Here is a 19983-nt window from a genome sequence, read left to right as displayed (position 1 = left end):
TGGTCATCCCGGTGTGTCCGTGCTGCTCATAGGTGTCGCCGCCGGCCGGGGTGCCGTGTGTCGCCGTGCCGGTGTGTCCCTGCTGCCCGTAGGCTCCACCGGTTTGCTGGTGGTCACCGTGCCACCAGGGAGCTTGTCCTTGATGTTCTCCATGACGCCCTTCTTCTCGCCAGTGCCGTGTGTCCCCGTGCCGGTCATCCCGGTGTGTCCCTGCTCCCCATAGGTGCCACCGGTCGTCGGGGTGCCATGCGTCGTAGTGCCGGTATGTCCCTGCTGGCCATAGGCGCCACCACTCGCCGGGGCGCCATGCACCGCCGTGCCGGTGTGTCCCTGCTGCCCATAGGTGGCACCAGTCTGCTGGTGGTCAGCGTGGCCACCGGGGAGCTTGTCCTTGATGTTCTTCATGACGCCCTCCTTCTCGCCGACGTGGGCGTCCTGCAACCCCGTGTCGGTGGTTCCGGTGTGACCCTGCTGCCCGTAGGCACCACTGGTGGCCGGGGCACCATGCGTCGCCGTGCCGGCGTGCCCATGGGTGCCAACGGTCTCCTTGTGGTCACCGTGGCCGCCGGGGAGCTTCTCCTTGATCTTCTCCATGATGCCCTTCTTCTCGCCAGTGTCGTGTGTCCCTGTGCCGGTCATCCCGGTGTGTCCGCGCTGCTCATAGGTGCCGCCGCCGGCCGGGGTGCCATGCGTCGCCGCGCCGGTGTGTCCCTGCTGCCCGTAGGTGCCACCGGTCTGTTGGTGGTCGCCGTGGCCACCAGGGAGCTTGTCCTTGATGTTCTCCATGACGCCCTTCTTCTCGCCGGTGCTGTATGTTCCCGTGCCGGCCACCCCGGCGTGTTCATGCTGCCCGTAGGTGCCGTCGGTGGCCGGAGCGCCATGCGTCCCCGTGCCGATGTGTCCCTGCTGGCCGTAGGTGCCACCGGTCTGTTGGTGGTCACCATGGCCACCAGGGAGCTTCTCCTTGATGTTCTCCATGAGACCCTTCTTCTCGCCGGTGCCATGCGTCCCCGTGCCGGTCACTCCAGTGTGTCCCTGCTCCCCATAGGTGCCACCGGTCGCCGGGGTGCCATGCATCGCAGTGCCGGTATGTCCCTGCTGGCCATAGGCGCCACCACTCGCAGTGGCGCCATGCGTCGCCGTGCCGGTATGTCCCTGCTGCCCATAGGTACCACCAGTCTGCTGGTGATCACCGTGGCCACCAGGGAGCTTGTCCTTGATGTTCTCCATGACGCCCTTCTTCTCGCCGGCGTGGACGCCATGCAACCCCGTGCCGGTGGTTCTGGTGTGACCCTCCTGCCCGTAGGCACCACCAGTGGCCGGGGCACCATGCGTCGCCGTGCCGGCATGCCCGTGGGTGCCAGCGGTCTCCTTGTGGTCACCGTGGCCGCCGGGGAGCTTCTCCTTGATCTTCTCCATGATGCCCTTCTTCTCGCCGGCGATGTGTGCTTGGTGGTCCATCTTGAGCCGAGCTTCTCACTCGTGAAATCCACTAATGCTGCTGTGTTTACTTCCCTTGGTTGTGTGAAGCAAGTGGTTGTGTAAAGTATCTGCAGCACGAGGCAGTATTTATAGGCCGTTGGAATGGATGGTAGACGAAGCACGACGTGTGCTCTCGTGAGTGGACGGGCAGGTGAGTGCCGACTAGCCCATAAAGCGGGGTGGTCAGATGGACGAATCGCCGCGGCTGGGCGCTACGTGCGGTCGCATCAGTGGTCGGCAGGTGGCTGCCGACTAGGGGGGCCGGGCCTCCGAAGGCAGCGGGCGCGTCCCGGTCGCCACGTCCCACCTCATTCGTCCTCGTCCGGGAAGAAGATGATTCTCCGGAAAACATGCGATCCTTCTTTTTCTATTGCAAAAATGGTATTGTTTGCTTGAGAGGATGGAAGATCGAAAGTGTCGGCATGTAACGACAATGAGACTATGAGAGTAACTAGACGAAGCATACGAGAGGCTAAGGGTTTTGATTCGAAATAATTTTATACAGTAGGATTTTTAGGCTGATTTAGATCCTAGGGATTTTTCTATGTTGCCCATTTCATTCATAGGACTGAAATGCTTGGTGATTTTCCTTGGAATTCATTTGCACTTTATTTCGGAGAAAAATGCGCATCCACTAAAATCTCTGTGTAATCTTCCTTAGAATTCATTTGCACCTTATGTTTTCCTTCATACAAATGGTCAACGAATATATATCTTACAATTATGAGAGGAGCTATGGTTCCATTTCTTTTCGGAAATGTTAACGCCCACACGTATGGACGTTTGCATCTCGCCCATACACATGGATCCGCGTCCGTTCGTGAGCGCACGAATCTTGACATGTTTCTAGTGCTACATAGGACTGGCCTGATGTGTGAGCGTTCACCCGGTCGCCCACACGGCTGTTTCACCACACGGGAGGGACTGGTGTGTGGGCGTTCAGCAGTACGCCCACACGCCACTTTCCACGCACGCACAAGGGCTAGTGTGTGGGCATTTGTCATCTCTCCCACACGCTCGTCTCCTTTTCCACACTCAAGCTGCTAGTTGCCATGTGTTTTACAGTGCACATGGCAAACTGCCCTAGTGTGCTTTATAAGCAGGTGGCAACTCTCTTTTTACCCGAGTTGCCATGTGTTTTGCAGGGTACACGGCAACTGCCTAATGTGCACGTAAGCAGATGACAACTCTCTTTTACCGAGTTACCATGTGTTTTTGCATGGTACATGGCAACTGCCCTAACGTGCACGTAAGCAGATGGCAACTCTTCCTTTTTACATGGCAACTGCCCTAGCATGCTTGTGAGCACATGGCAACTCTCTCAACTGCCCAGTGTTAGTATGTGGCAACTCCTAAAATTTTGAAATCATGGCAACTACAGTAGACCAGACCACACATGGCAACTGCAGTTGAGCAACCATGGCAACTGCAGTTGTCCGACATGGCAACTGTAGTTCAGTGACATGACAACTGCAGTTAAACGAACATGGACGAGGGTCTGGACCATGGCAACTGCGGGCGCACGGTGACTGTCACGCGTGGCGTGCAGGACCACGAGGTATGAGGCCTGACATACGGGGCGTGTGGGCGTTATCTATGCCCGCACGCACGCATGTGAGAGGGGTCGGGAGGGAAAAAGAGGTGTGTGGGCATTACTTGTTTTGCCCACACGTAGATGTGTGGGCTGTTCCTTTTATACACCACATAAAATGTGTGGGTAGACTCCCTAACGCCCACCCATGTGACACTTATCGGCATCCTTTCTTTTTGCACATGGAAAAAATCTGAACCATGCAAAATGCAAGGTATATTTATGCACAATAGAAAACAGAATTCATGTGAATACATGCAGCATACATAAATTTGTTTCCCCCTGATTTAGCAGTAAAGAATCACAACCACAATGAGATCAAAACTTTGAAGCAGGAAATTTGCGAACACAAAAGCAGAGAGCAACGTCCTCAGGATTTCTGCATCAAACAAACTTGATTTGCTAGACCATAGATAGTTTCAGTGCAATATTAAAATGCAGGTTGGGGATTCACACCAGATGAATGCTAGTGAGCCAAAGCAGAAGTAAGAACAGATGACCCAAAAGGAGGGAAAAAATCGATCTCAATTATCTGGTCTCCGCTGAAAACTGAAAGCGCTGCCTCCAGCAACAGGAGCACCTCCATACATGCATAGATACAATTTTAAGATAAAAAAAAAGGTTAATCTGTTTGTGCAATAATCTCAGGTCAGAGCAGCATATGATTTGCTTTCTAAATAAGCAAAGCATAACAAAAACATTGAAGCAATTTATTGACACTTTTTTCATCCTAGTCTTGCACTTGACCTCTGGTAATTTCAGTTATCATCATAGGCGGTATGATTCTAGCGCGACGGGGAACTGGCCCTATCTCCATGTCCCAGTTCCCATCCATCCACAACAGCATTAACCACATGAGCCGTCGTTGGATGTTAAACTGCAGCCGCGCGTAGGAAAAACAGTGTAATTTATGCACATTTAGGGGGTGTGTTAACTGTGCACTCTCAGAGGTCAGAGCATACATATCTCACAAGAAACCAGCATCACTGAGAAGTGAGAGCAAGCCAGATTTCGCATCAAAGCAAGGTGTACAAGGGCGGTATTCCGCACCCGGCAGAGAACACACACCTGCCGATTGTTGCCACTGAGGTCCTGAGCCTCTTTTTTTTCTCCCCTTTAGTGGCTAAGTCAGAAATCTGCTCTAGAACGCTGCTGCAGAGCGCTCCTTGTGTTTGGAACGTTGTAAAAACTGAAACTGATGACAGGCTTCTTTTGAGTAATGGAGCCGAGGAGCTCCGCTCACTCCTGTCATTCTAAAATTGTGAGTTTGAAGTCCTGCAACACCAAGCTACCATTTCTTTTACCGCTCTGAAGCCCTTACTGTATTTATTTCTTTGCGCTTACAATGCCTGTTTGGCCGTGTGTCCGAGGACAACGGGTAAAAAGAGTGAGGATTGGGAGGATGATTCTGCATTGCATTGTGTGTGCTTCCGTGTGCTCCTCTTTGCTGGCAAGCTCATGAATTTATTTCTGTCTACAACTTGAACACACGGCGCAGGTTTTCCGGAAGGCGCCGTAAAAACACACGTAAAATCATTAGAGAGTGCTGCACAGGAACCTGTAACTTGTACCAACACGGTTCAGAATGATGGGTGCCTAGCGACACTTTAGGTCTTGTCGGGTGAAATCTTCAATTTCTACTGAACCAGTTCATGAAATACTTGGTTCTTACTACCTCCATAACTAAATATAAGACGTTTTTGCAGTTCAATTTAAACAGCAAAAACGTCTTATATTATGCGTACCCCTGCGCTCAGGCTTCTCGAAATACCTTCAGTTAATCGTTTTTATTCTCTAGGGATTCAGTAAATAATTTTCTTATGCTGAACACTTGCAAGTTCGTCTCGCTCTTGTAATGCCACCTGGTGACATGTCAGAGTATGGCACTACTGATCTATGCCACCGATGAACTGCGGAACGGTACGACATTGAATACCAATAACAAGATAGGAGAAAGAACAAACATTCATATGCTCTTTTTCAACACACTTTCATTGTACACGCGTGAAAATGATGTTTGCATTACACACACAGAGAGAACACCACTCACTACACTATTGTCCGAACATTCAGAATGATGCCATATGTTTTGCCAACAAGCAAACACGCAAGTCTAAAACCGCAAGCAAATAAGTACATGACTCTACATTCAAAATGTTGCAAGAACCAAAAAAAATTTAGACGAGTGACCAATCTGCACAGAGACACTACGGTTCAGAATCGAGAAACATCAGAATCAACGCCTGTTTGCGATGCTGAAGGAGCTGACTTTCATCGGGGTGGCGACCACCAGGGGAGCTTCAGGGGAGTCGGAGCCGGCGAAGTTCTCGTGCATGAACCTGCTGTCGACGATGGACTCCTCCTTGAGGACGACCTTGTAGCAGTAGCAACTCTTGAGGCCCTCCTGGTCGCGGTAGCAGTGATGGTTGCTGTCCTTGACCTTTTGGAAGTTCCATATGAGGCTGAACTTGCCGACCGTCGCGACGAGATGCTTCTCTTGCTTCCCGTCCTCCGTTACCTGGGGGCAAAATGACAGAGGATAGCGGATCAGAGGATGTGCTTTTCAAGAATGAAGAATTAAGCAAAGCTGTAAGAAGCCATTTGCGTACAAATGAAGATAACAGAAATATAACATCTGAAACGAGCAATGGCATGGGAAACAGACTATTGCATTCAAGTGTCATTCAGGAAGAACACTAATTCGTATCCTGCAGAAATTGCTACTATTTCCCAAACACTATACCCTGTTTCCCATTGAAGAAACATGTTTATATCATCCATGAATACATGGAACCACAGAAAGTATGGAGAAAATTTATACTTCCATTCGCCAGAGTCTTATATCTAATGGCGTTGAAGTGACAAGTTAGTTTCATGTAAAAACAGAGAGGAGATTTCAGAAATGGTTCAATTGCTGTTGGTTCTGAATTGACATTTGTACTATGAACTGAACTTGTTCTAGTCATTAGTACCAAAAAGTAATGCAGTCTAAACTGAGAGTATCATGAAACTGTCGACCTACTGATTACCCTAGAAGTCATCACACTACCATGTCGAGATGGATATGCTAATTAGTACCGCATATTCATGGTTAATAATAGATGGTGTGCATGAATTTTCCTGAAAACTGGTATTTAATCAGTACAGATTTCCCATTAGAGCAATAACAAGTTAGTAAGTTAGCGAACTGCCATTATGGATAGCAAACATATTGCATTAACTGATTACTAGCATAGTACCTTCACTGAATTCACCTATAACCAGGACTACATAAGTCTAGATGAACAGCTAATCTTGCACATTCTATATAAAGTTTCGTTAAGACTAAAAAGTGCATTGCCAAAAAGCAGTAGGAACAGTCAATGTTATGCGCCTGAATAAGAATATGAGACTTGCCCATGAAAATTGTCCACCATGGAATTTGTTGTCGTTCCCAGCGAGGATTGAATCAAGCGGACTGAGCTTCAGCAACCTGGGCGCCGCGATCCTGCTTCCCATACGCCCACTGAACCCAGTCTTCTCCTTGCCATCCTTGTCCTTGAAGATGGTGCAGATCAAAACCAGGTATGTGTCCGTGGTGCCCAGGATCCACTTCCCATCGTAAGTAACATCCACATGCGTGATCGGCGACCCAAGCCCTGGGAACACCATCTTGGCCATCCGCATCGAGCTCTTGGAGTAGAGCCTGATCTTGCCATCGACGGAGCCAACAACAATCGAGCCATCCCCGGTGCTCGCGAAGCACTGGAAGTTGGTGCCCCGCGAGAACTGGTGGCCCTGCGACCAGTGCAGCACCGGCGAGTCGGAGGAGGAGTTGCCGATCGTCTGCACCCTGCCCCTCGCGTCGCGCATGTCCCACCTGCACAGCCGGTTGTCGTCCAGCCCCAGGAAGGTCGATCCGGAGGGCTCCAGCTGCGCGCTCTTGCTGTCGTTGGCAATGTCCCGCATCGTGATGTCGGTGCCGTCCTTCTCGAACCGCCACTCGGTGACGACCTTGCCGGTCTCGATGTCGACGTGGTGGACGCCGTTGGAATGGGGCGCGCCTGTGTCCCCGGGGCTCATCAGCAGCATGTTGGTCTCGCCGCGCATCAGCAGGGCCTTCTTGGGCGTCGCGTAGTTAGTGCTGCTGGTGGTGCTGCCGCCACCGCGGGCGCCCGAGATCCTGACCGACACGCCCTTGCCGTGCACGCCGTGGCGGAAGTTCTTGACCACCTGAATCCCGGCGCCGCCGACCAGGAAGCTGTTGTCGAGCGCGCCGAGCGCGAGGCTCTGGATGCCGCTGCCGTCCCCGGCCTCCTCCTCGAACTCCTCGAGCAGGTCCCTGGCGGGGGCAGGGGCGAGGTCGTCCTCCGCGTCGGCCCAGACGGCGTCGTCGGCCTCGGCGGGGCGCGCCCAGGCGGCGAAGTCGGCGCCGAAGACCTCCCGGCGGCCCTCGTCCGTGGCCTCCACCCCGTACGTGTTCTCGAAGAGGCACCGGTCGTACTGCTCCCGGAAGCGGCGGAAGGCGGCGTCGTTGGGGAAGCGCAGCGCCCACACGGACCCCGCCGCGGCGAAGTCCGCCCGGCGCTGCCCCGGGAGCGCCTTGAGCTGCAGCTCCTGCCCCACGGGCGCCGACACCCGCCGGCCCGGGCCCACCTCCAGGACCCACCTGGGCCCCCGCGAGGCCGACGAGGACGAGGAGGAGGTGTAGCGACGGCCGCGGCGTTCGTCGTCGTAGCCGTCGTCCTCCGCCGCGGCGGCGGCGGCCTTGTCGAGGAAGGCGTAGGTGGCGCGGCGCTCGGCGGGGACCCAGCGGGCGTCGGCGGAGGCGCCGCCGACGTGGAGGTAGAGGCGGGCGGCGTTGTCCGGCTGCTTGTACTTGAGGTCGAGGGCCCGGAGCTTGGCGTCGAGGAACTCGATGGAGGCCGGGGTGGCGGCCCGGAGCGGGTCGTCCTTCCGCGGCCCGGAGGCGGACCCGGGGTCGTACTCCTCGTCGGCGTCCTCCTCCTCCTCCTCCTCGCCGGAGGAGGAGGTGAGGTCGAGGTCCTCGCGGCTGTTGGCGGCGCCCATGGCTTGCCGGCGGGGGTGGGGTGGGTGGTTAGTTGAGTGATGAGTCGAGCGAGGGGAATTCGGCGGTGATCGGGAGGACGGATGGAGCGGAGCGGGTGTGGGAGGGAGAGGAAAGCGATCAGGTCGGTCGGTCGGTGGGCCGCGGGGGAAGGATGGGGATTATATAAGCGGATGCGATCGTGTGGCGTGAGACGTGGCGGAGGAGGGGAGGTCGGTGCGTGACTGCGTGGGACTGACGCGACGCGCTCCACGTACGCTATGGATGAATGGTTGCTTCGCCCACGGGTGATGGGGCCGGATTTAGCCGTCGATCGTGCCAACGAGTTGCATATCCGATCAAGTTTTCTCTTTACAAAATTAATTAGATACTCCCTTCATTCACAAATATAACATATTCTAAACTTTTTTTAAAAAATGGATGTATGTAAACATATTGTAGTGTGTTTGTTCAGTCGTTTCAGTCCATATATAATTCATAGTGTTTTTTTAAAACTCAATACAGACACAGACATTCATACATACGCGTATACACTCATCCGTAGCAACACACGCATGAAGACCCTATCCCTATGAGCACCCTGAAGACATATCATTTTAGGATCGACGAAGTCACCATAGACGCTTCGTAGTTGACGGGAACGCCTCCTGCCACTAAATGCGCATCGCTGAAAATCTTAAAATATATACAGGAATAAATGCGATAATCAGGACTTAAATCTTGATGGGCTGAGAATACTACTGTTCACCTAACGATCCAAAAAACAGGTTGGTTTGTAAATTAAGTGATCTTTATGTCAATGTAGACTGCTCCTATTGCTTCTCTTGTCCACCGCTTCTGGTTACGGTTGCAACATATGTTTTTATACGTGGCATGTTCAGTTGTGTGATGTAACAATATTTGTACTTCACATTTACATTTTTAAGTCAGCCTTTCATATCTAAAATTGATGGTTAAGATAATTTAATCCGAGTGGAAAGAACGTGATGATTTGTTTGACTTATGTAATTGGTTGATGATTGATTGATTGATGTTGTTAGAGTAAAACGAGATTGAAAGCGAAAGGACAATAAGTCCGTGGTTTCCATTGATTCTCAAGTATATAGAGGTGGGAAGAAGAGGTGTCTGTTCGGAGGAATCCCTCCAGAACAGGTGCCTATTGGCAATAGAAAGAGAGAAGGGACATATGACTATTCGGGGTTGGACATACCTCTTTCCTAATGACTATTCATTAATTAGCATGTGCTAATTAATCTACTAATTAATTCCTAACACTCTCCCTTTACAACACCGCTCCTTCAATGTTTCATCATTGAAAACTTCTTGTACATAGATCTTCCATCTCGAGAAATCTTCCGTATAATCTTGAGAGTCTCCCCCAAAAACCCTATGGGAAAAATACGAGGAGAATAGAGCAGATATGTTGCTAAAACTCCTTTAAACCCAATGGGAAACATAATAAGGAGAAAAGGTGCAACATATAATAATTATTGTCTCCTTGATAACTCATATGAGAAAACCTTTGAGAAAGGAGAAAACTCATTGGTGAGTTTGGAGAACAATAAATATGCTTTGTATACTTTCCTTTAAAAACCCTAGTGGGGAAAAATAGAAAGTATTGCATATGTCGCCTCGGTAAAACCTTTTATGAGAAATTTTGAGGGAAAGCTCATAAGGGAAAAGAGTGTGATCTGATATATCATTGAAAACTCCTTTAAAACCCAATGGGAAAATATAAGGAGAAAATGATATGACATATCATAATAATTGTCTCTTTTAACTCGATATGAGAAAATCCATAGAGTTTAGAGGACAATAAATATGCCGTATATACTTTCCTAAAAACTCCAGTGGAGAAAATAGAAAGTATGACATATGATCTCATGTTGGTATTACCTCATTAAAAACCTTGATGAGAACCTGTAAAAGGAAACTCATAAAGGGAAAAAGAGTATAATATGATGCTTTGAACAGGAGTAATTCAGGAAGATACTCCCCCTGATACTTGCAAATCCTGAAGTCGTCGAATACCAATTCCATGAACATCTTTCTAAAATGTGGCCGTGGTGATGGTGGAGATCAAGGACGTGGCCGTGGTGATGGTGGAGATCGAGTACGTGGCCGTGGTGATGGTGGAGCTCGAGGACATGGCCGTGGTGACGGTGGAGATCGAGGACGTGGCCGTGGTGACGGTGGAGCTCGAGGACGTGGCCGTGGTGACGGTGGAGCTCGAGGACGTGGCCGTGGTGAAGGTGGAGCTCGAGGACGTGGCTTTTCTTACTGGCTTGGGGCGTGAATCTTATGTATGTGTTGGTCATGTTAGGTGTGTGGAATGTGTGAACTTATGTATGACGTGATCCTTTTGTATGTCCCGCATTTATGTGTGACATGAATCGTTTGCATGTCCATGAAACTTTCTATGTCCCGCATTTATGTGGAATGTATGAACTTATTTCTGTTGAATAATATGGATCAAACTAAGTTCTGGCTATTTGCTGAGTATTGCTGCTGCTGTTGCTGGAGTTTTGCTGATGCTTCAAGAACATTAAGTGGAAGAGAACCATCACAAATGCATCAAGTCTCATACATAGTTCAAGACAAAGTTTCATACATAGTTCACCACAAATGCATCAAGTATCATACATAGTTCACCACAAATGCATCAAGTTTCCTACATAGTTCAAGACAAATGCATCATTTCCTTCCTTTCCCCATCTTAGCCGGTGCGGCATCCTTCCCCTTCAGTAAGCGCCTTCTCCTCTGCAATGGCACCTCCACCTCCTCCTCCTCCTCCTCCTCTGAAGCGGCCTCGATCACCGGGGCCTTACGTGCCTTCCTGTCGTATTTGTGCGGAGTATACTTTCCACGCCTTTGACTAGGCTGGGGTGCATCGGGCATCTGCGAGGTGTTGATCTCATCATGCGTCTGTTCATCGCCCTCCTCCCCCTCGCCATCAACCGAGTCGTCGAGTGGGTGTTCTGTGGCACTTGATGATGATCTCGACCTCGACGTAGAAGGCATGGCGACATCGATGGACCGGCAGCCTAGTAGAGCGAGGGGAATTCGACGGTGATCGGGAGGGAGGACGGATGGAGCGGGTGTGGGAGAGGAAAGCGGTCGGGTCGGTCGGTGGGCCGTAGGGGATTATGAGCCTAATTGGTTTGTTGCCAAAAGTTGACATGCCAAATTTTGGCAAATGACAAATGTTGGCTACAGATTGGTTACATACCAATTTATGTTGCCAATCTCACACAAAATTGCCAAATGTTGGCAACTTTTGGTTTTGCCAAATGTTGGCTTGCCAAATATTGGTAATGCCAAATGTTGGTAGCAAACCAATCAGCCTCTATAGCCTCTATATAAGCGGATGCGATCGTGTGGTGTCAGACGTGGCCGAGGGGGGAAGTCGGTGCGTGGTACTGACGCTACGCGCTACGCGTACGAATGATCGATCCGCCTGTCTCTCATCGGTTGCTTCGCCCACGGGTGATGGGGCCGGATTTAGCTGTCGATCGTGCCGACGAGCTACACATTCCAGTCCAGTTTTCTCTTCTTTACAAAAAGAATTCGAAATTAAAACTCATTTTACCATTTTTTAGAGAATTATTTGTGGGTGGTATTTTTTTTAAGTAATCCAAATTTTAGCTAGCTTCAACTTGCTCTATAACTTTGCTTTCTGGACCATGGCAAATTTAGTTTACTAATGGATCAAGGAAAAATTGTTGCATTTTTACCATGGCCATTTTGATTCTTAATCATGGCAATTTGTTTTGTTTCGTACCCAATGCCATGTAGTTTTTGCCATGGTTATTCGTGTTGAGTAAAACAGAGTGCCATACTATATGCAATAGATTTGCCGTGGATATAGAACATTTCTTGACATGTAGTTCTTTTGTAAAAAAATTGGCATAAAATGGAAATTCCCATAAACTTGAAAAAAAATCATCATGCCATTTTTAATTATCATGTGTTGCCATTGCCATGGCATTTTTTTCAAGTCTTTTGCCATGGGAAACTACTGCTGGATACTTTTTGCGATCATATCAAATGTATATGCCAGAGAAAAATTGCTCTTTCTGGACCATGGCAAATTTAGATCACACATCATCGCAAATTTAGTTTAATGGATAATGAAAAATCGCATTTTCAACCATGGCAGTTTCTTATTTTTGGATCATCGAAATTTTGTTTTGTTTCATAGGGAAAAACATGTACTTTTTTCCATGTATTTGTGTGCCAACTAAAAAAATATCATAGTGTATGCAATAGATTTGCCATGTAAATAAAATATGCCCTGTAGATTTCATGAACTGTTTGCCATAACGATCAAATTTGTAATAGCTAACATGTTTTGTATATACAATAGCGCCATAGTGTTTTGTATAGGTTGACATGGTTACCATGGCGCAATAGGTTTTCACTTCATGGCAAACTTGCAATGATTTTGTATAGAATTTTTATATAGGTTGCCATGGTTAATGGGAATTTTTTTATGTGAATGTTCATAACATGGAAAATTCTTATCTTTGCACATGGCAAATTCATAACACATTGCTTTCCAAACCATGTCAAATTTTATAAATCTTTGGATCATACTCATGACAAATATATAGATTTTTAACTTTGTCACATGGCACATTTAATAGTTTTAAACACTAGAGTTTTAATTTAGGTACCATGGCAATTTTACTATTTAGGGGGTAGTAATTTTATTAATCAGACCATGCCAATTTCAATTTTTGTAGCATGGCAATTTTACTCATTTTTAGTGGCATCTTTAAGATCATTGGAACTTTATTACTTAGATTATGGCAAAATTACTAATTACATGATGTTAGTTTTATTATTAGTGGGATGGAAATTTTAATTCTTAAGACCATACAAATTTATTAATTAGACCATTGTACTTCCATTATTTAAACAATGGCATTATTATTTGGTTAGACCATTGCAGTTTATAAATTTGTCATGTTCCCATGGAAAATTATATTTCTTTTATTAATGATACCATGCATTTTTTTAGAGAACAACTTTCCCAATTTTTTTCATGTTCCCTTGGCAAATTCAAAATTAGTCCTTTTTTGTTCAATGCGCAATTGTTTCAAATTGCAATCTTTTTTTTTCAAAGATCAAAACTCCTGTTCCGAAAGTGAATCTTCTAGGCCATAAAATTTGTTCTTTGAACAAATTTTATACATTCGCAAAGGAACACAAATATTTTATCTTGAAAGTGAATCGACCACGCCATAAAAAGCATAACGGAAAAATATGGAGTTGCATTGGTCAACTATATAGTTTTGCCAGCAAAATAATATTTAAAAAATACATTTCCATGGTATACAAATATTAGGGCCATATTTCAAAAGATTTGCCATGCACGTTAGAGAAAAAATATTTGATTTTCTTGTTTTTTAGCCATGAAGAAAAAAACATGTAGCAATGTGGCATTTTCTTTTTTATGTATCATGGCAATTGTGTACTATATCCCCACTTTATGTTTTCCTTTTTCTTTTAAATTAACAGTACTATCATTCATGATGTCAATTTATATGATAGGAAAATATATATTTTGTTAAAGGCCTTCTAGTATATGTGCTCAAATATGGCCCTTTATTTTGGTTAGTTCTTTTTCTTTCTTTAGGCTTGTGGGGGTTTCAAAAGCGTAAAGTTTCCTCGATGCGTTCGACCTAGGATATTTTCGAGATCGAACGGAATCATTCGATCGATCCCTCGTGTCCCGGCGAACGATTCGTCCATGATGGTGGTGCTCTAGATTGAATGTCAGCACCATATCAGGTTCCAAATAAATTAGAGTAATATTTTGTCTTTTGGGCCTTATATCCGTTAAATTTCGAACCATTTTGACAAAAAAATGAGGGGTAGACTATTAATTTACTCAGGTTTGATACTTTTAAGAAATAACTATTTCTAAACGGTCATTTTATGTCTACCTATCAAACATATTAAGACTGCTACGAAAAAATACACTATAAGATGTCCAATGTCTCTGCCAAAAAGCAAATTTAACATACTCCAGGACCAAGACTCGTCAAGCATTAAGGCTCCAAGAGCACCGACTAAACTAAGACATCCAAGGAAGTACTTCGAGACTAAGTTTATTGATCTCAAGCCATAAATAAGACCTTGATGACTCCGGGTCAAAGGGACACCTATAGTAGTAATGATTTTGCCCCTCGAGGTTCCACCCTCTATCCCACTTGGCACTCTACATAGATAGTTGAAAAAAATATCAAGGACATTCACCTCAAGTCAAGGAGGTCAGTAAAGTCCAAGCAAGCTCCCATGGGTCCAAGTAAGTCACCTGGTCAACGAAAATCCAAGCAAACTTCCATCGTCAACAAGTCAAATGATGAAGACCACATAAAAGACTAAGTAAAATGGACTCAAAGGAGCAGAGAATCTCAACCCTAAGCAAAGACGACTCCAAATAGTGTACGTGTTCTCCCTTAATGGGCTACAACCCACATCATAGCTCAACTAGAGGCATATATGGGCCAAAGGACGGAAAATTGCCTAGTTCTGCCCTCCCACCTCCTCACTTCAAGCCTTGGTCATTTGTCAAGGACTTATAAACCATGTAAGGACCCACATGGACATGTAAATCACTCACTCCTTCAATAAACTCAAGAGGAGAGTCACGTTCCCCTAGTAGCTCTCTCGGGAGAGTTAGGAAGTCCGAGATTCAGAGGCCGAGGGGCCTAGTCAGGCTCGAACTAGTCGAGGTAGTGGGACTACGAAATCAAAGACAATCCAAGTGTCACGTGCGCCGGGCACTACTCTTGTCGGTCCTGCCATTGGACTAGGTTGCATTCCGACGAGGCAACTAAACCTATTAAAAAACATCATTATGCCACTTTGTTGAATGTACGTCGACCTTCTCTATAGGCCCACCGTATGCATCCCCTCCTACTCATCACTAACAATGTAGCTAAGGATATCCCTAATCAAAAATTGATTCTTGAATGTCAATATAAAGAAACCAGCTAGCCCGGATAGCATGGCCAAATCAAACTTGAGTAATATTGGCTTCTCTTCTTTGCGAAGGAACTACTAAGAGAATGCTCACGCATTAAACTATATAGTGTATTATGTTGTTCAACACAAACTTAAGCAGCTCTAGTCATTGAGTTGTTGATATATCAATTTGTACTTGATAAGACAATTCTTGAAGGTGTTGTGGCTCAGTTTCATGGGATTAGTCTGGCCTTTTAGTATTGATTCTTCAATAATGTGTCCGCCGACCTGTGCATATAGCATGGCAATCCCACACTCTACAATGTTTGGTGATGTTCATATATCAAATTTTAAAAATTTGCTATTTTTGGTTGATGCCTTACCAGGTTACTAGCTTTTACATTGTTGGATGAACTCGCCTTTACAAGCGATAATGCCCAAGTCAAGTATCCCACAGAAAGGAGTTCAAAAAAGCTTTGAGGCGGGAATGACAACTCAGGGCACTCACATTGAATGGTGTGACGTCAACCTTAACTTTATCATCGTACATGTATAATTTCCGGCGATGTGGCGGTGAGAGAAGATGGATTCTAGTTTCCGCAAATAAACTACAAAGAGAATGCTCGCCACTCTAGTCAACCTTTCGACGACGGAAAAAATAGACAACCTTCAACCATCACTAGAGGATAACACGCGCTTTGCCGCTCCGTTCTACGGTCTTGGACTTAATTCTATTTTTTTCTCAAAGTTTATGGCAACTCACATTCCGTGAGGCGGTTGAGCAAATGCAGAACCCGCAGGCATATTGGGCTGTCCATGTAGACCGGTTCTTCCGGTTTTGGGACGGGTTTGGTTTGGTTTTTAACTTTTTTTTCCTCTATTGATTTTTTTCATGTTCATTTATATATATGTTTTTTTAGATTCATGCATATTTTCAAATTTATGAATATTTTATAAAATTTAGGAACATAATTTGAGTTCTTAAACATTTTTTTCATATTCTAAATCATTTTCTACAAAAAGGTGAACATTTTTTCAAATCCTTGAATATATTTTCATATTCATGGTTTTTTAAATCTATAAATATTTTGTAAATCTGTGAATTCATGACCATTTCAAAACAAAGTGAGCAATTATGAAACATGTAAACCATTTTTAGAATTCATGAATATATTTTTCATATTCGTGAAGGATTTTTAAATTTACAAACATTGCTTAAATTCAAGATGTTTTTTGAAAATTTATGACCTTTTATGGAAATACATGAAAAATGAAAATTCTTAAATGGTTTTTAAGTATCTGAATGGAATGTCAGTTTCGATATTGTTATCTGGGACCAATGACCCTATTGAACCCTTATAGGTGGGGTCCACTTCCAGGAAAAAAACTTTGAAGCACTCCTAGGCCTCTATCCTAGGGAGCTTAGTAATTGTATTGTTTATTCATGAATTATTTTAAAATTTATTAATATTTTTGAAAAATCAGGAACATACTTTAAGTTCTTAAACACTTTTCGAAATTCCAAAATGTTTTCTTCAAAATTGTGAGCATTTTTTTAAAATCCATGAATATTTGTTTGTATTCATGAACATTTTTAAATTTAGAAATATTTTTGAAACTATGAATTAATAAACATTTAAAAAAACATGAACAATTATGAAACTTGTGAACATTTTTTAGAGTTCATGAATATTTTTTCATATTTACAAACATTGTTTAGAATTCAAGAATGTCTTTAGAAATTCGTGAACATTTTTTTAAATACACAAAAGGTGAAAAACAATCATGTTTTTAATTTTTTGAAATGTGTATGAATGAAATGTCGGTTCAGACATCGTCATGCGGGACCCATGACGCTATCAGACCCTTATAGGCGGGGTCCACTTACAGGAAAAATACTTTCAATCTCTCGTAGGCCTCTATTCCTAGGGAGCTTAGTAATTGTAAGGATAAGTGCAATGTAGTGTTGTTGTTATTTTTTTCCCGAGGAAGTGCAATGTAGTGTTGGTGCCATCTCTTCATGATGACACAATATTCTTTTTGTCCCTTGATATACTGTGCATTAGTTTTCGCAAAAGTTAAGCCCCACAAACTTTAATCAAGTTTATAGAGAAAATTTTGTATATATCTACAGTAACAAATGCATACCATATGAAAATATATATCAAGATGAATCTAAAGGTATTGATTTGGCATTCTTGATATTGGTAATTTTTTCTGTAAATTTGATTATTACATAGTTTGGCTTAAACTAATAATAATACGAGAATGGTGTTTTGGCTCTTGGCTTCCATGGAGGCCTATTTTTTGGAAAATTCGAAATTCAAAAAATTTGGTTTCAAGAAAATCTGAAAACAATTGTACAAGTAACAAGGACGTGAGGCGTATGTGTGTAAAATTTCAGGATGAAATATGTTGAACCGTAGTATCATGTGTTAAAAAGCCCCAGATTTGTTTTTTTTTCATAGCCCTGATTTCAACGTATTTTGTCCTGAAAATTACACACTTGTGCACTATGCCTTCATCTATCTCTGTATTTTTTCAGAATTTTGAAATGTAAAAATATGAATTTTCATGAATTTTGGATTTGGAGGCCTTCATGGAGATTGGCCTCCAAAAGCAATTTCGTAATAATACATACTATATTTTGGGAGAGAGAGGCTATAGTTGGATGTTTGTAGTGTAAAAAATGGGAGCGCTGGAAATTGTGTGGAACCAGCCCACCAGGGTTCTAGTCCTAGACTTGTCCCTGGTGCTTTTCTTGGATTTATTTCAAGTTTTTTGGCGATGTTTGTTCAATAGAAGGAGACGTTCTTGTCGATTACGAGGCGTCTATGATAACTTCGGCAATCTCAAGATGTAGTGTCGGCTCAAACTATGCTCATAAGGGTAAGGTGTGCATGTACGCGTTTATACGGTGAGTGTATGTGCTTGTATGTGAGCATTTGTGATTGTACTTTGTTGAAAAAGGCTTTCTGGTGATTGTTCACATCAACTACATGATACATGTGGTGATTTCGTCAATCTCAAGATGTTGTGTCAGCTCAAAGATGCTTATAGAGCAGGGTATGCATGTGTGTGGTTATAAGGTGAATGTCCGTGATTGTACTGTGCTTTAACAAAAGCACGCCTAAACAACTTGAAAAAAATCGATTTGTGCAAGTCACTTTTTTCCTGGCCGCCATCAGGGCGATGTCCAACGGCTCCTGTTGCTTCTTCCTCCTCAAGCGTCCATGTTCATCTCCTTCCTCGTGCAGCCATCCTCGTTCCAACCTGGCCCTAACCACTGACATCCATCCCTTGCAGTTGGCGGGCGCTACCACGCATCGCCTTGCCGCCTCGGCCTTCCCTCGACTACCCACCCCCACCCCACCGTGATAGCCACCGCCACGGCCATTCCTCTAAAGCCCCCCGATCTACATCAACTCTTGTAACCCCTGCATCCCCGCCCTCGTCCTGGCATATACCTATCAAGTTTTTGTCTCACACCCACCGGCTCTCCTGCTCGTTCATGGCTAGGCCTTGCCGTGGCCGACACTTGTTCATGTCGCTTCTCACCTCCTCCTCGCCTTTGGCCTCAGGGGAAGCACAAATGATTGACGCTAGATTTTTTCAGAAACCTGAGATTTAGCAAACGCGGCAACCATTGCATGCAAGCGCCGTGGATATAAGTCTTTTTAGAGATTTCAATGTGGACTACATACAAATGTACATAGACATAATTTAAAGGGTGGATTCACTCATTTTATTCCGTATGTAGTCCGTAGTGAAATCTCTAGAAAGATTTAGTAACGTAGGGAGTAATTAAGCAGAGTACGTAGTATGTCTCTCATAAGTACAAGAACAATAGTGCAATTAAGCTAAGCACACGCTAATTGCAAAAGTAATTTATCGACTGATGCATACAGTACATATGTGCACATCATTCATTTACTGGAGGGTGGTGGCGCACTGGGAACCCTGCACGACGACGGCCGTCAGCTGCGACGGCACGACGACAGCGACGCACTCGGCGGTGAGGGCGCGGCTGCCGGACACCCAGGCGGACACCTTCCACCGGAGCTTCCCCTCCACGCGCACCCTCAGCAGTAGCGTCGACTGCCGGGCCTCTGCAGTTTCGGCCGTAGACGCCGCCGCTGACGACGACGAGAGCGAGGCAGTGAGCACGGCGTCGCCCTGGGCCTGCTGGAAAGGCGGGAGCGGCGCGGCGGTGACGAGCTGGACCCCGGCGTAGGACGCGTGCGCCTGGAGCCGGTCGTAGAGCACGGCAGCGTGCGCGTTGGGGTTGTGCGCAACGAAGGCCGCGTCGAGCCGCACGATGCCGCCGGCGGTGGCGTTGGGGGCCGTGGCCGTGGCGGCCAGCAGCGTGAAGCGCGGGCTGGAAGGGCGGAGGGTGAGCCAGAGTATGATGGCCAGGGCCAGCAGCGAGGCCGCCGCCGACAACGCCCCGATCAGCAACCGGCGGCGCCCAGCCGAGTGGTGGTGGCGGTGCTTGGTGGCGCAGTCCCTCGGGGAGTGCTCGGGGTCGTCCGTGATGCGGGACATGGTGGTGCACAAGAGGAGAGAGGGGTCGTGCGGGTGAGCTGAGATAAGGTTTGTGGCTGTGGGTGGCGCTACCAGTATATATTTTCTCTGGAGTAGTTAGTGTAGTTGATTGATATAACCACTAATTAATAAACTTTGAGACTTCGTAAACATCATTTTAGTTGTGACATGGGTGATTATGATGATCGAAAATGTATGTATGGTTTCTTGCTTGCTGCTGCATCAACCATCATGTTGTCTTTCCACTCCATTTTCCCCTTTGGCCTGAGGAGAAGAAAAGCACCTCCCTCTGCCTGCCCTGATGGAGACGTCCATGGCTGGCTAGGCTACATCACAAGATGCT

General features: G+C 45.9%; 2 protein-coding genes and 1 pseudogene across 2 annotated transcripts; all 3 read right to left on the bottom strand.

The window, feature by feature from the left end:
• The window catches only part of LOC119323209, a 2367-nt pseudogene extending 843 nt beyond the window's left edge, over window positions 1–1524 (bottom strand).
• A 3498-nt stretch (window positions 1525–5022) lies between these two features.
• LOC119323207 (protein CYPRO4-like) lies at window positions 5023–8249 on the bottom strand. The gene is made up of 2 exons (XM_037596805.1): window positions 6470–8249; window positions 5023–5591 (listed from the first exon to the last, which is right to left on the bottom strand). Exons 1-2 carry the CDS (start codon window positions 8120–8122, stop codon window positions 5310–5312), a joined length of 1935 nt encoding a protein of 644 aa, XP_037452702.1. The 5' UTR covers window positions 8123–8249; the 3' UTR covers window positions 5023–5309.
• Window positions 8250–18817: 10568 nt separating this feature from the next.
• On the bottom strand, window positions 18818–19672 carry LOC119324522 (NDR1/HIN1-like protein 26). The gene has a single exon (XM_037598309.1). It carries the CDS (start codon window positions 19638–19640, stop codon window positions 19026–19028), a length of 615 nt encoding a protein of 204 aa, XP_037454206.1. The 5' UTR covers window positions 19641–19672; the 3' UTR covers window positions 18818–19025.
• Between the last annotated feature and the right edge of the window lie 311 nt (window positions 19673–19983).

This window comes from Triticum dicoccoides, chromosome 6B (genome assembly GCF_002162155.2).
Source record: "Triticum dicoccoides isolate Atlit2015 ecotype Zavitan chromosome 6B, WEW_v2.0, whole genome shotgun sequence".
Taxonomy (NCBI): Eukaryota; Viridiplantae; Streptophyta; class Magnoliopsida; order Poales; family Poaceae; genus Triticum; species Triticum dicoccoides.
This window is presented reverse-complemented; position numbering and strand designations above follow the sequence as displayed.